Consider the following 16,658-nt stretch of genomic DNA (forward strand, 5'->3'; position numbering starts at 1 on the left):
TGGGGTTGAAGTTGCCAGGAGAGGATGGAGATAAACCCATCACCTCCCACAGGAAGCTTGTACCGCCAGCTTTGCCAGGAAATACAGGGATAGCAAAGTTGTTGTTTGACCCCAGTGTGTGTTCTCCATCAGTTTGATAGCTTTCACCCACCTTCCTGCCTCTCCTGGGGATAAAGTTGCCAGGAGAGGATGGAGATAAACCCATCACTTCCCACAGGAAGCCAGAGGAATTATTGATCAGCATGAGATCCTGGCTAGATCTGTTATCTGCTGAATACTTGCCCTTGCCTGCAATTTATTTACTTGCTACTCTTATAGGTATTAGTTTAAAAATGAAACTCCATTTTGGCTAAATGAAAGCTGTGGTCTCTCTTGAAATAGGTTGTGAGTTGTAAGATGATGAAGGCATCTTAAAAGGGATTTCTTGACCCTGCAGCTTAGATGAGAAACTTGATATGGTATAATCCACATCAAGTAGCATCTTATCAAGTTCTGCAACAACCACCAGCACCTAGGCTGACTTAAGTATGGCTGTGTAGCTCTCAGAGGAGCTCCCAGTCAGAGCTGGGAGCACTGTAATACACCCAAGAGATGTGAGTACAGCTGCTAAAATGTACCTGCCACCTTTCAGTTTAAATGGAACACAGACATTGCAGGCAATGGTACAAGCTGTCCAGCGAATTGAAGTGTACTTTGCAAATGGAAGATGCACATCATCCTGTTGCAGACAACCAGGGCAGTGGGTGATGCCTTTGCTTCTCCCACACCAGCCCTGGATGGCAGTGATGCTCATCTCTTTAGCATTCATCCCATTGCTCTCTGCAGACTTGCAGGAGCAAGAACCATGTGGGATAGGAAGAGCTGATCTCAGGTGTTCATGTGGATAAATATGGCTGAAAGAGTAGAACTGAGCACTTCAGTTAAGTCAACACTGTTCTCCTCCCAGGTTCTCCGTGGTCACTCTTGAGGGCTGTGCTCTGCCCACAGCAGCTCATTCTTTCTGAAAAGCTGGCTCCAGCTTTTTGTTTCAGCACTTACAAAAAGTCTTTACCTGCTCTTTATCTGCTCAGTTTTTCTTTCCCAAGTAAAGTAATAACACAAACACACTCCAGTGAGAATAAGTTGTTTGGCAGCAAACAGCTGCTGTCAATCGTGCTGTTACATTCGGTTTCTGCCAGAATCTTCTTCCCCTTGGATATGTTCTCTGGCTGTAAATAGCTACAGGCACTTCTAATTAAGCCAAGAGAACCTAATTAGTGGGGTTGTTTCCTGGAGTTGGTATCTTTTTGCATTCCTCAGAGTTGTCACCTTGGTGTGAAGCTTCATGACTTAGCACTAAGAATAGTGCCAGTGGCTTTTAAGGAACAGCTTTTAGTCACCCAGAAACTGGGTGACTTTACATGTGTGCTGCAAATTCACTGCAAACCTCACTGCTGTGCTTCACTTCTGTCTGTTTCCACTTTAAACAGTGAATTTTAGGAGTCCATAGCTCATGCACGAAACCACACCAGGGCTCATATATGCCATGCAGCCACTGACTGCACGTGGACACGCTGATTTTGGCTGTATTTTACATCAGTGAAGAGCGTCCAGCCACTGCATGGCAGCCTGGCACAGATCACCCTTCTCACAGGATGAAGATGGCAGGGACAAAGTGTGGACTCTCTCTCCATAGACAACATGCTTTTGGCCCCAGCTTGCAGCTCTGTTCTTTTCCTTTTGAGGCGTAGTTTGTTCTCGGAAGCCTGTGCAACCTGTGATTGTGAGCTGTGGTGCAAATGTAAATGTGATCGGAATGTAGGGAAAGATGTAAGGCTAGTCTCAGCTTACATAAATTGGGGTGAACCTGGCAAGTATTTTGATGCTTAGAGTGGTGAAAACCCTCAAGGGAATGGAAAGGGGATTTCTTTTGAGACTTCCTCCTCCGTGTTGGCAGTAGGAGGGAGAGATACAGGATACAGTCAAATGCAAAAGTGGGCATGGAAATAGAGCACCTGCTAAGTTATTTTCAATTGGAGCTACTGTGCCTTACATCTCTTTTTACAATGGTCCCAAAATTCTCTGCAGGAAAAGTTGTGACTTTGGCTCAGGATACATATTATAAAAAATACACTTGAAACAACTGTTTCAGATTTTTCTTTCCACCAATAAATAGACCTTGATGTCGTCTTGAAGCACTAAGTTACACCAGCAGTTCCCATCATGTCCTTCTTGGTTTTCCCAGACTATTTTGCTGACCATATGGGAGACTATGAAGATGTCTTGGCCTCACTGGAGATGCTGAACCTCTCCATCCTGAAGGCAATGGACTACACCAAACGGGTGAGTCCTCCTTACTGTGCCTTGTCTTCTGCATACTCAGAGTGATGATGCAAATGCTACTTTAACAGAGCAGCTAAATTTGAAGGTCTTTGTCGTATTCAGCTGTGTTGTCTCCTCATGCTGTTTCATTTGTGTGGGAAGTGGATCATCACAGCAACATGACAGCAGTGGATTTTTTTGTGTTAACAGAGGATGATTCTTGAAAATCTTGGCCAGATTGTGAACCAAGGTGCCAATCACATGTGCATTAGAGACTTTGTAGCAGAGCATGGTATCTTCTCAGCCCCTTTCCTAGGTCTGACAGGCAGTCTTGGCTGTGCTATGGCTTACACTCTGTGTTGCCTGAAGCATGAAGGTACTGCAGCTGTCTTCAGACAACACAGCCTGTGGGTCTCTTGAGTGGAATTTTGAATGTATGAGTTTTTGTTAGCATCATTGGGAGTGCTTTTGGAAACTTCTTGTTGTAGAGCTGCAACTAAATACAGCTTCCATGTTGGAAGGTGTCCTGAGCTCCAGAAATTCATGTGCACAGCTGCTGTGTTAGAAACTAGAGGTCTGCATGGGGGATTACTGGGGAATAACGCAAGCACCAAACCTGAGACATAATGTCCTACTGTATATGTGCAGAGTATCCCTAGCTTCTTAAAAAATCCACCATGTACCTTAATGATACTGTTAATAACGGACTGCTAAACAGTGGACTGCTAGACAGTGGCACTGATAGATAAGAATATCAAAATTTATTTATGAATACCTAGAAAAATCTAAGCTGATGTGCCAGATAAACATCCTGCTGAGAGATTCACCATTTATTTGGTGTCTTACCAGGAAGAGAAAAGTGTTTATAAAGCTCTTGTTCCTTTGAAACCATTTTCCTGTCTTTTTCATGCCACTTAGCAGAATAACTGGGCTGTATCAGTGACATTTATTACCTCAGGATAGTTAAGTCCTCCCATTTTTACCTTCGATCATAATTGCATCATTCTTTTGTGCTGTGGCTAGACAAAAGTAGAGTTTTCTTCATTTGTGAGCAGTAATGTGAAGCCAAGGAAGAAGGTTTTGCTTTTTCCAAACACCTGTAAGGACTTTCCAATTCAACTCCAGCCCACTGAGTAATCCAAACTGAAATCTCCCTTTCATTTATCTTCAAAGCTAATTTATCTTACAAACTCAAATTACTCCACATTAAAGATGTGATAATGATAAGAAGTTTAAGCATTTAGAACAGGAAGCAGCAAATTTCTCTCCCCTGGTTTCCGAGTAAAGAGTCTGATTTTCTTGCTTGATCAAAATCTGTCCTTATTGCTGTTTGTGAGGAGGGCAGCATGAAAAGTGATGCGACATATTTCACATGTTGATGTCTTGCCATAATAAACTAACAGCAAAAATCTGGCCAAGCACTGACCTGTCTGAAGTGTTTGTGATTTTTTAATCAATATTATTGCAGGAGCATGGCGAACAGAGCGGGTCGAGGCAGTTTGCACGGCAGTTTGCACGGGCAGGCGAGCGGGATGGTGAGCACTCGTCGTATGACCAGGGCCGGGTCCAGGAGCTCTGTTCTGGCTGCCCCGGCGGTGGCCAGCGTAGGCACCCAGACAGAGCCGATGAGAGGGGAGGCTGCAGTGCAGAGCTCAGGGTGCAGAGAGTGCCTGCACTGGTCTGGTGAGGGGAGGGTGCACAATGGGCAGGGCTGCGCTCGGTGCTCCCTGGTGGAGGTCCTCCTGCAGCAGGGCTGAGCTGCGGGATTCTGTCAATAGGCTGCGAGATGTCAGGGAAGCTGAGAGGAAGCAGGAATGCTTGCTCCTGGCCCAAACTGTGCAGGGGCCTCGAGCTTCACCTCTAGCTCATGGAGGAAAGAAGGAGGCCATTAACCTGGGAAGCTGGGAATTAGTGACAAAAAAAAAAAAAAAAAAACCAAAAAAAGGAGGAAAAGGACAACCAAAAGCGAGGGGCTTCCCCCTAAATCCCCTGTCCCCACGCGGAACCGCTTTACTGTCCTGCAGGGGGCTCATGAGGCAAAGCACTCGAGCCAGAAACAGCCGGCAGATGCTCTGGTAAAGAAGATCTCTACTGGTGCTGCCAGGAAAAAGTAGCAGGTTGTAGTAGTAGGGGACTCTACACTGAAAGGGACAGAAGCACTTGTCTGCAGGCCAGACCCCGTCTCAAGGGAGGTGTGTTGCCTACCGGGGGCACGGATCAGGGATGTGGCAGAGAGGCTGCCTGCTCTAGTAAGTCCCATGGACTATTACCCACTCCTGGTGATGCATGTGGGTGCTAGGGATATGGATAGTAGTATCCTGGGGAACATAAAGAAGGACTACAGAGCCCTGGGGGAGGTGGTTAGGGGCTCTGGAGCTCAGGTGGTCTTTTCATCAGTTCTCCAGGGTACAGGGGAGGACCTAAAAAAGCTAGGAGGATTGGCCAGGTTAATAACTGGTTAAAAGGGTGGTGTCATAGTCAGGGGTTTGGGTGCCTTGAACACAGGACCCAAGTTTGTAGGTCAGGTCTAGTGGGGGCTGGTGGAGCTGGTCTGATAAAGAAGAGGAAGAGCAGTTTTAGTAGGAGGCTTGCCAGACTGGTCAAGGAGGCTTTAAACTAGATGTGTTGGGGGAGGGGGGCATCATTCCATCCCAACACACACAGTCAGTTGCCAGCACCTACAATAAATGCTTGGAGCAATGTAGGGATATCCCAGCCGCTCCAGCCAATGAGCCGGCTTCAGTTGGAGCTCGGCTCAGATGCCTCTATACAAATGCCCATAGCATGGGGAACAAACAAGAGGAATTGGAGATGTGTGCACGTCTACGGGGGTATGATATAATAGACATCACAGAAACATGGTGGAATGGCTCCTACGACTGGAGTGTTGGAATGGAAGGTTACAGGCTCTTTAGGAAAGACAGGCCTGGCAGGCGGGGAGGGGGAGTTGCCCTTTATGTTAGGGGTAGGCTGGAGAGTATGGAACTCTGTGTGGGGACAGGTGAGCAGTTAACAGAGAGTTTGTGGGTCAGGGTTAAAGGGAATATAGCTATGGGAGACATTACTGTGGGGATCTGTTACAGACCGCCTGATCAAGGAGAACCTGCGGATGAAGCACTCTATAGACAGATAGGAAAAGCCTCACGCTCGCAGGCCCTTGTTCTCATGGGTGACTTCAACCACCCTGACATCTGTTGGAAGGACGGTACGGCCCGGCACAAGCAATCCAGGAGGTTCCTCGATTGTGTGGAAGACAACTTCCTTCTGCAAGTAATAGAGGAGCCGACAAGGAGAGGTGCCGGGCTTGACCTCGTGCTCACCAGCAGGGAGGGGCTCGTTGGAAATGTGATGCTCCAGGGCAGCCTTGGATGCAGTGATCACAAGATGCTTGAATTTGAGATCCTCAGGACAGTGAGAAGAGCGTGCAGCAAGCTCACTGCCCTGGGCTTCAAAAGAGCAGACTTTGGCCTCTTCAGGAACCTGCTCAGTAAGGTTCCATGGGATATAGCCCTAGAGGGCAGGGGGGTCCAAGACTCTTGGTTGATATTCAAGGATCACCTGCTACAAGCTCAGGAGGGCTGCATCCCAACCAGAAGGAGGGCCAGGAGACCTCTTTGGGTGGATAAGGAGCTGCTGAGGAAAATTCAAGTGAAAAAAGAGGCTTATAAAAGGTGGAAGCAAGGACAGGTGGCCTGGGAAGAATACAGGGATGTTGTCTGGGAAGCTAGGGACCAGGTTAGGAAAGCTAAGGCCCAGTTAGAATTAAACTTGGCTAGGGATGTTAAGGATAACAGGAAGGGATTCTACAGGTACATAGCAAATAAAAAACAGACTAGGGACAACATAGGTCCCCTCTGGAAGCTCTCGGGAGAGATGGCTACCCTGGATTTGGAGAAGGCTGAGGTTCTGAATGACTTCTTTGCCTCAGTCTTCACTGGCAAAAGCTCTGACCAAACCACCCAAGTCTTGGAATGCAGATGCAGGCACTGTGAGAATGAAGACCTCAGGCCCACTGTAGGAGAGGATCTGGTTCGAGACCATCTTAAAAATCTGAATGTGCACAAGTCCATGGGTCCTGATGAGATCCATCCGCGGGTCCTGAAGGAGCTGGTGAATGAAGTTGCGAAGCCGCTGGCCATCAGATTTGAGAAATCATGGCAGTCAGGTGAAGTTCCCGATGACTGGAAAAAGGGAAATATAACCCCCATTGTCAAGAAGGGGAAAATGGATGACCCGGGGAATTACAGACCAGTCAGTCTCACCTCTGTGCCTGGCAAAACCTTGGAGCAGATTCTCCTGGAAGGCATGCTAAGGCACATGGAAAACAACAAGGTGCTTGGTGACAGCCAGCACGGCTTCACAAAGGGGAAATCCTGCCTGACCAATTTGGTGGCTTTCTATGATGGGGCTACGGAACTGATGGACAGGAGAAGAACAGTTGATGTCATCTACCTGGAACTGTGCAAAGCGTTCGACACTGTCCCACACAATATCCTTGTCTCTAAATTGGAGAGACATCAATTTGATGGATGGACCACTTGGTGGATAAAGAACTGGCTGGATGGCCGCACACAAAGAGTTGTGGTCAATGGCTCAGTGTCCGGCTGGAGACAAGTAACGAGTGGTGTCCCTCAGGGATCGGTGTTGGGACCGCTCTTGTTCAACATCTTTGTCGCTGACATGGACAGTGGGATTGAGTGCGCCCTCAGCAAGTTTGCCGATGACACCAAGCTGTGTGGTTCGGTTGATACACTGGAGGGAAGGAATGCCATCCAGAGGGACCTCGACACACTTGTGAGGTGGGCTGATGCCAACCTCATGAAGTTTAACCATGCCAAGTGCAAGGTCCTACACCTGGGTGGGAGCAATCCCAGGCACAGCTACAGGTTGGGCAGAGAAGAGATTCAGAGCAGCCCGCAGAGAAGGACTTGGGGGTGTTCGTGAATGAGAAAATGAACATGAGCCGGCTTCAGTGTGCGCTCGCAGCCCAGAAAGCCAACCGTATCCTGGGCTGCATCAAAAGGAGCGTGACCAGCAGGTCGAAGGAGGTGATCCTGCCCCTCTACTCTGCTCTTGGGAGACCTCACCTGGAGTATTGTGTGCAGTTCTGGTGTCCTCAACATAAAAAGGACATGGAACTGTTGGAACAAGTCCAGAGGAGGGCCCGGAGGATGATCAGGGGACTGGAGCACCTCCCTTATGAAGACAGGCTGAGAAAGTTGGGGCTGTTCAGCCTGGAGAAGAGAAGGCAGCGTGGAGACCTCATAGCAGCCTTCCAGCATCTGAAGGGGGCCTACAAGGATGCCAGAGAGGGACTCTTCATTAGGGACTGTAGTGATAGGACAAAGAGTAATGGGTTAAAACTTAAACAGGGGAAGTTTAGATTGGATATAAGGAGGAAATTCTTTCCTGTTAGGGTGGTGAGGCACTGGAACAGGTTACCCAAAGAAGTTGTGAATGCTCCATCCTTGGCAGTGTTCAAGACGAGGCTGGACGAGGCCTTGGGTGATATGGTTTAGTGCCAGGTGTCCCTGCTCATGGCAGGGGGTTTGGAACTTGATGATCTTAAGGTCCTTTCCAACCCTAACTGTTCTATGATTCTGTGATTCTATGATTATGAAAGGGTAAAAAAAAATCAGAACAACAGTAATGGTTCATTTTTGCTAAGTTGCTGAGTCTCTTTATACCTCATTTATATTCATTATTAGCAAATTTTCTGGCAGTTAGATTTGCCAAATATGTATTTTAAATGTATGTTAACATGATAATAGATATCTCTGTCATTCACTCCAACTTTCTCTTCATGATGTCTTCCACCATTGCTTCTTGAATGTGAGGTTAATGTATATGACTAATTTCTCCCAGTAATTTACAAGTGGAAGGCAGTTTATTCCCAGTTTATAAATTAGGCATCTAGGGGTGTAGCTATTACCTTGCATTAGAAATCTGAAGCAGGAGTGAGGGTAGTTATTTATAATCCCTTCTTCCTCCTTGATTCAGCCCATGATCCTTCTTGGAACTCAAGGTCAGGTTGGACAGGACTTTGAGTAACCTGGTCTAGTGGAAGTTGGCCCTTCCCGTGGCAGGGGGTTGGAGCTAAATGAGCTTTAAGGTCCCTTCCAACCACAGCCATTCTGTGATTCTATGATTCTTCATCTCAAATGCAGACATTTCCCTTCCAGATGCCTAAAGCCGCCTCAGCATGCCCTCATTACCCCTGTTTTAACAGCCCATGGGGTGTGCTGCTCTTCATCATCTGGCAGAGTTTTTGCAAGTGAGCAAAAGGAGCAAGACTCCTTCACAGAGAGGAGCCAACAAAAGTATTTCGTAAGAAACGTCACTCCCTGCTGTGATTTTGTGAACAAAGTGGTACAAGCCTCATCACTGAATTATTCAAACGCAGGGGCTTTGTTCAAGTAAAGAACTGAAGGTAAAAAGAAAAAACAACACCCCAAAACCAGAAAGTAAGCTGTTGTAGGTGGGAGTGAAACTCATCTCCAGCATTCAGATAAGACAGACTTCCAGACAGCACCAGAAGCTTTTCCGGAGTGTAAACTGTGTAAACCATTAGTGCTTTATTTTTTAAATGGGAGATTTTTTCACTATGTTTTCCCTAAAAAATAAAATAAATAAATAAATAAATAAATGTTTACTAGACTTTCTGGTTTTAGTGTCTGGATTGCCAAAACAGAGTATTAGAAGTTTAGAAGAAGGCTTCTGGGGATCTGAACCAATACAACCTTATAATGTAAAAGCCGTTGTGAGCTCCCTCTTCTCTGATGGGTCTCTCCATAAAGGTCTCCTTCTGCTTCGTCTCCCCCACGTGTGACACTGTAACCAAGGGCCTGTGCTGGTGTCAGGATGTTAGAGACACACATATAGATATATTTTTTGAAAACTGGCTCAGGGAAAAGACTTCTGCAGCAGCAGGTTAGGAGAAGTCACGTGTGCCCCCCCCCATGCTTAATGCTCAAGCCTGTTGCTGTCTCTGCAGCTTTTCCCCAAAGCCAGGTCCTACAAAGAGCTTGGTGCTGATGCTGAGCGCTAGGGCTTGTGAACAAACTGCTTTATTTGTGAGATGCTCCTGCTTCTCCATATTAAAATAAGCATTTCATCAGCTGGAGAAAAGTATTGATCGTTTCAGAGTGTTCCTTATTCCCTTCTTTTCCCTTCTATTAAAGAAGTATTCAGTGTATATGATAAATGAAGCCTAACCTTCTGTGTTGGCTTACTGATGAGAGGTGCCTGCTGATAAGAAGAGCTGGATAGCCATGATGTTTAATTGCTGTTTATATTTCTCACCTTAAAAGAGCACTGATTATTTCTTGCTCATAAAAAGAGAAAGCAGCAATTATCTCATGCTAGAGGAGCTCACACAGTATCAGCAGTAATTAGATTCAGTGGTGGAAGGTCTCATACAGCAAAACAAAATCTGTCATTGTCATTATTTTCCAATGTGATGCTGTCTGTGCTGTGTTGAAATGATTGCCGGTGATGATGGGAAATGCAAAGTTAGACTGGAGAGAAAGGAAATGAACTTTCAGGATCTAAGAAAAGCTGATAGTGGGAGATGTTCTTATACAATAATCATTTACTGGTTTATAGTGCAGTCAGCAGGTACCAAATCCAATGTGACTGTGAAGGATGTGATTTGTATGTCTGGATGTCGAAGGGTGTGTGGGGCACACTGGATGCTGTCCCTCCCCTTTGGTTACTGACCCCCTGCCTCAGGCTGTCCACTCAATGCCTCCACCAGCCCTGCCAGCCTCGAGGGCAGTGCCTGGGGAGCTGGGAGGACAGCCCTTAGGGGATGGTTGCCACTGAGCAGCACCATCACCCTGGGAAATGTACTTTGGCCTGGTTAAAAAAGCACATTTTGTGGGTTTTTGAACCCAAAAGGCTCAACTAGCCCTGTTCCTGCTGAATATGGCTTCCACTGCCACACTAGGATTGCTCCTGCTCCTTCCTTTTTGCAGTACTGGGCATGAAAACATTAGTAAGGCTGAACTTTAATAGTGAGGCATAATTTAAGATGAAGCTGCAAAGAATTACCAAAAATACTGTTTGAGGAATGCGCTCAAAGATGAAGCTCAGTTTTAAGGTCAAATCATTCCTTGCTGGAGATGCTCCTGTTGGGCACCAAATGGGTCCAAGCAGTGCTGGTGACTGTCCTTAGCATAAGCCCTCTCTCATCTTGGAAAGCTAAACTGCCCAAAACTGGAGGTAAAATTGCAACAGCCCTTATGCACATACTGGAATGAAATGGAGCTGATGTCTTTGGTGCTCATGAACACAGTGTGGGGAAAGGCTGCACTGTTCTGCTTCATCAAGAGCCAGGAGTGGGGTGAGCAGGGAGGGAAGTGGGTGCTGTCAAAATCAGGGTAATTTGGAGACCTGCAGGTTGCCCTGGGCCACTCTCGACTTGATGTTCAGCATCACCTTCAGTCCTGGAAGGAAGAAAAGGAGATGTGGAACAGTGTTTTACTCCTTATTTGCTTGCTGCCAGCTCCATTGCAAGTCTGTCACTTGCCAAAATCCTTTTTGTCTCATTTAATGGACCTGGAGTGGAAATATGACCAAGTGGGGGCACATTACAGTCCCCTGAAAGCCTTTTCATGTCAGGGTCCCAAATACCACATATATGTCTTGCAGACAGGCACTGTACCCAAACCAGCTGCAAACACATTTTCCTGGGGAAACATTATATAGATGAGAGAATACGTAAATCATAAAGGGAAAAGTGAGTGTACTGACCTTCAATACCAGCTGCTGATGCTCTAGCAGTGCTAGGAAGCTCAGAAGTACATACATATGGGTGAGTAGGTCTGCATACATTATTTTTGTGGGTTAAATTCTGCTACAATTCACCCATCTTATCTCTGCCTTATGATATGTCATCACAGTGAACAGGAGATGCTGGGCTTAGTGGGAGCTGCAGACCTCCTCTCCCTGCTGCTGATGAGAGCGTGGCCATGGGTCTCCTCCAGCTCTCAGCCACTAGCAGCACACTGCAAAGGAGTGCCTGTTTGTGCAGCCATCAGTCTTGGATGCTAAAAATGATGGATGGCTTTTTTCTTGTTTTATAGCACAGTCCAGAACAGCAATATAGAATGCTCTCATTTGCATTCTTACCTGCCCAAATTAAGCTTGCATTCTTACCTGCCAAAATTAAGCTTGCCAAATATATTGCTCTTTCTTGAATGATGACACGTCAAGATAAAATATTCAGTAGAATTAATTCTTAAAAGTTATCTTTTCCTCCCACCCTCCAGCTAATCCTTTATCTCATCTTTTCATTTAATTTGAGCTTGTTTTCTCCTGCTCTGCTGAACAAAGTTAATGTTCATATCAAGGTCTCTGAGGCTCCTGGAGCAGCAATTTGCTGTGTCAGGAGGCTGACAGCTCATCTCCTGGTGCTTTGTACCTGGCTGACTGCTGGGAGATTCCGTACATCTTGTCATCTTCCTACTTAGAAGCATTTGGCTCTTCTTTAGGGGTCAGGATGTTTGCTAAAATGGCCAGTTTGCCTGTTCTAGGGGTCTCAGAGCATTGTCCATCCTCACCCTTGCAGCACAGAGATCTGCCCCGGTGGGGAGGAAGTTGTTTTAGGGACTATTAGCTGCTTTTTTTCCCCTTTCTTGGATGGGTGATTTTATGATGAGGCACCAGCTTTGAAACACTCCTACAATGCAGTTAAAGATGTATTCATGGTGAATGGTTTTGGATTAAAAAAGAAAGGAATGGCATTGGGGTGGTGAATTGGTAAAGGATGAGTCATCTTTCCATATCTTTTGAATGATACATTTCTGAACAATTTCAGTATCAAATTCTATAGCAAAAAAAAAATGATGTGGATTTTGTGAAAAGTTACAGAACTTTATAGTTCAATAATAATCCAACAGGAAACAAGGCATATTTAAATAAATGGAAAATGCTCCCTCCCTGGCAGCATGCAAGGCCAGGTTTGACAGAGCCTTGAGCAACATGGTCTATCTAGGGTGAGGCACAGGGGTTGGAACTAGATGATCTTAAGGTCCTTTCCAACCCAAACCAGTCTGTGATTCTATAATTTGTTTAGCTTCTCAGAAAGTATTTCTGCAAGTCTTCTCTGAATTTAAGAAAATATTGCACAGCAAATTAAAGCAAGAAGTGACACTCCAGTCTGGCAAGAACTGAATTTTTCCCAACTTCTCTATTCAAACTCCAGACCAGAAAGCCAGTTCTCCACTCAATACCATCCAGAGACATTTCCTTGCCAGCCCCACAGGGCTGTGTATGAGATCCAGCCAGGCTGCCAGACTACCAGGAGCAGAGGGGGCTGCCAGGGAGATGAATTTTAGGAAGGTTTCTCTTGAAGCTCATTTTAGATAAAGATGTTTATTCACTGCTTATCTGCTTGTCTGTTGTTGCAACATTCATGTCCCTCTTCTTCCTCTAAGAAGGAAGAACATCTTCTTGGAGCACTGTGTGCCGTTCTGGTGTCCTCAACATAAAAAGGACATGGAGCTGTTGGAGCAAGTCCAGAAGAGGGCCACGAGGATGATCAGGGGACTGGAGCACCTCCCTTATGAAGACAGGCTGAGAAAGCTGGGGCTGTTCAGCCTGGAGAAGAGAAGGCTGCGTGGAGACCTCATAGCAGCCTTCCAGCATCTGAAGGGGGCCTACAAGGATGCCAGAGAGGGACTCTTCATTAGGGACTGTAGTGATAGGACAAGGGGTGATGGGTTTAAACTGAAACAGGGGAAGTTCAGGTTAGATATAAGGAAGAAGTTCTTTACGTGAGGGTGGTGAGGCACTGGAACAGGTTACCCAAAGAAGTGGTAAATGCTCCATCCCTGGCAGTGTTCAAGGCCAGGTTGGATGGAGCCTTGGATAACATGGTCTAGTGTATAAGGTGTCCCTGCACATGGCATGGGTTCGGAACTAGATGATCTTAAGGTCCTTTCCTTAAGATTCTATGATTCTTTGTAAATCCTGCTCATGCTGCCCAGGCTCCAGCTCTCGTGGACCCCCTGTTTCTTCCTGCTTCCTCCCTCCTCCCATTTTAAGGCCTTTGCTCCTGGGATTAGACAAATAGTATGGCAAGAGGAGTAAATCCACCAGACATCAGTGCTGTGGTCTTGCCAAATAGCCCTAGAGCAGCTTTGAAGGAGCCAACAAAAGGAAAGGCAGGGACCACATCAAGACATAACCAGCTGGCACAACCAGGCTGATTCTTCAGCAGCTTGACCATCCCACATTGTTACATCTGCAGGGTCTTTTGAGGAGGACCTGTTTGGAAAACAAAATCTGTACTTTCCTTGGAAAACTGAAATAAAATATGTATTAATTTACTGTCTTGTGGATACTAAATATAACTAATTAGGAACCTGTGTGAAGGAAAAGGCCAATTATAGCTACAGGTTAATAAGTAGGGTGTTTGTATCATTTTCCAGTCTGTTCTTTGTCTACTAAGTAAGTGGACAGTGTGCAAAAGTGCCACATGCCTCATACATAGGTGACCTCAGGGGATGCGATGTATAGTGCATGCATGAGCCAACAGTTACCTGTCCTTCACATCTATGTGGCAGCAACAAGAAATAATGGGATTATATTTCAGCAAGATTTTTTAATAAAGAGAAGGGGAAAGACCTGTAATAAGTTGCTTGGGAAGGCTCCATGGCAGAAGAAATTCAGGACCAGACAAGGCAAACATGAGCTGAGAAGGGTAAAATACCAAGTTTTATAAAAGGATGATTTTATAGCAAAAGACTTCTAAAACCCATGTGATGCCATTGACAAGTTTTTTTTATCTGAACAGGTGTCTCATTTGGTTTTTTTAGAGCCATTTTGGGAAGGCTGAGGGTCTTTCATATGTTAATGCTTTCATTTATCAGCTAAGTGTTTCTTCTCCTCAGGTTTCTTCTACTGATTATGTGCCAGGCAACCAGTTTTGGGTCTCTGCTTTTGAAGGGATTTAGAATCAGGAGGAGAGGGAAAGGAGCAAGAGGCAGGTCTGAGTTTTATTCTAAGAAAATATCTCTTGAAAGGAAACAGCAATTATGAGCAATGCATTTAAATCAGCCACTCGGAGGTTACAGTGCAACACATGCCTGGTTTTTAAAGGGGGGAGTAGGTGGAAGACAAATCTCTATCATCCTGGGATGAGGTTTGACAGGGGTGTTTCATGGCATGACAATGGTTTGTTGTTGTTTTTTAAACTGGAGGAAAAGTGTGGGTGAAACAGAACTGGCTTTGGTTTCTGCTTGAAAAGCCTCCTGGGTTTGGTGCCATCACTCTGTGGGCATGCTTTGGCCGTGGTTGGAGTTAATAAAAATTGAGGAAGCCATCTATATCCCCAGGCTTGGTAAATGTCAGCCAGTTTGGCTAATCTAACTGAAAAATCAGTGCTGGAAAGCCTCATTGGGTAGGCTGTAGTGCAGCAAGGCAAAGGGAAGGTGTGGGATTGTCGGGGGGGGGGGAATGTCAGGGAATCATAGAATAGTTAGGGTTGGAAAGGACCTTAAGATCATCAAGTTCCAACCCCCCTGCTTTGTTGTGCATGGGTGGAACAGACTCGTTTATATTTTGCATCCTGTAGCCTTAACGAGCTAAATAGTGATCTTTAAAAATGCCGACAAAGAAGCTTTGAGATGGTCAACAGTATGGAAAATCTTTTTCAGTCATTTGATACCCACAGCAACACTGGCCATGAGTGCCCAGTTTTAGGCATTAGTTTGCAATGCCTGGTAAGGGATGCTTGACACTGGTGTTGGCAAGTGCAAGTAGTCAATGGCCTCAAAATGTCAGCAGCAGTTTGCACAGATAACACATACCAAGGGTGTTTTCTTTAACTTGTGCCAGAATTTGGGCAGGTTTGAGGCAGGTGCATATGGAAACGGAAAGCTGGAAGAGCTGTGGTGGGGCTTTGAGCAGCCTGCGTCACAATGTGTACTACCACTGTGTGTGGAAAGGTACATGACAGGCACAGAAAAAGCCTGTGATGTGAGGGAAGGAGTGGGATTTGAGGCCTGCACCTCAGTCAACTGACCAGAAGACCCAGCACTGGGCAATATTTTTCACAATTACCTGTGGCTAAAACAAGTTGTGTTTTTCCCACTCTTTCCTTCTCTCATTTTTCAATGTCTCTGGCTCATGCCTGGTTTGTCAAACAGTGACGTTTCCCAAGGCTGTCCTAAGAGCTATCGCCTGCAGACATCTCAAGGCCACCCTTTTAAGCAGGCTTTTACATTTGCTTCTCACTGCAGATGCACACAGCCACCCATTTGCAACAGCAGACATCAAGGCCAGGCGGCTGAGGCGGCTGGGCAAACTCTTTCTAGCCTTGAACTAATGGACTAGCTGAACAGAAAAGAGCAGGTTTGGAGATGTGCCCCTCACGAGCTTCTGGCACAAAGCAGCTTCACTGAGAAGTAATTATTATATCATCTCCATAAGTATTTTAACTTCTCAAGCAAAGCAAGGAAGAAATGACTCTTCAGGGTGGAATTAGTAAGACCAAACCTCATTAAATCTCCCTAGGACAGACAAACAAATGTTTAAATAAGACAATGGGAAGGATTCCTTTGGAGCTAGTCTTCTTAATGAGCTGATTTTCACACCACCAAATAAGACGTTTGCTAGAGGAGATCCTGAGAGGTTGCTGAAAACCCTTTTGAGTACACACATTTCAGATCCAGCTATTGTACTTACTGGCCTGTCAAAACACATCAGATCTTCACAGGCACCCCGATATTCCTCTGCACTAGCTGGCATAGCTTTGTACCCAACATCCATCCATCCAATGAATCCCAGTGTAGGGAGTTAAGCTGATTTAAATGAACATGGCAATCACCTTCATGATTTTTCCTAAAGCTGAACCAACTTGATAGGCAGTTAGGTAATAAAATCCCAACATTTAACTATGCATTTAACTCTCGCAACTATCCTCCAGAGCCAGTCCATACGATGAGGCAGTACTCAGCATCACCTGCACCTTCATGAATAGGATTTTTCAAAAGAGGCAGGCTCCCGTGCTGGGGAGAACAATCTGTTCACACAAGGTATGGGAGGGATTGATCACGAATTTTTTGGTGGCATTTGCAGGAGACAGGCTGTAGGGTCTTGGAGAACAGCAGAAAAGTGGAGGTACATAGCAGCACGCTACTGCATTTGTTTGATGTATGGATTAAAATGGATGAAACAGTGGTGCACTCTTCACACCTCTGGATAGGAAGCTGAGTGGGATAAACAGCATGGGATAATATCAGTTGATGGAATTGGAGCATTCATGGGGATGTGATATGTGATCTGGGTGACTATTAGAGGATGACAATGTAGTGGTGTTTTGGATCCTGCTGGAAAGGGGCATTAAAGGG

General features: G+C 45.7%; 1 protein-coding gene across 3 annotated transcripts in view; it reads left to right on the top strand.

The window, feature by feature from the left end:
* NECAB2 (N-terminal EF-hand calcium binding protein 2) overlaps positions 1 to 16,658 on the top strand; it is a 94,327-nt gene that overhangs the window by 67,760 nt on the left and 9,909 nt on the right. For all 3 annotated transcript variants that reach the window (XM_057425405.1, XM_057425403.1, XM_057425404.1), the window contains one exon: positions 2,225 to 2,322. In XM_057425405.1, coding sequence (XP_057281388.1) covers positions 2,225 to 2,322 — 98 coding nt within the window. The remainder of the gene's footprint in view (positions 1 to 2,224; positions 2,323 to 16,658) is intronic.

Source organism: Pezoporus wallicus, unplaced genomic scaffold (assembly GCF_028554395.1).
Source record: "Pezoporus wallicus isolate ANWC-B61680 ecotype Strahan unplaced genomic scaffold, APGP_CSIRO_Pwel_v1 contig_8693, whole genome shotgun sequence".
NCBI lineage: Eukaryota > Metazoa > Chordata > Aves > Psittaciformes > Psittacidae > Pezoporus > Pezoporus wallicus.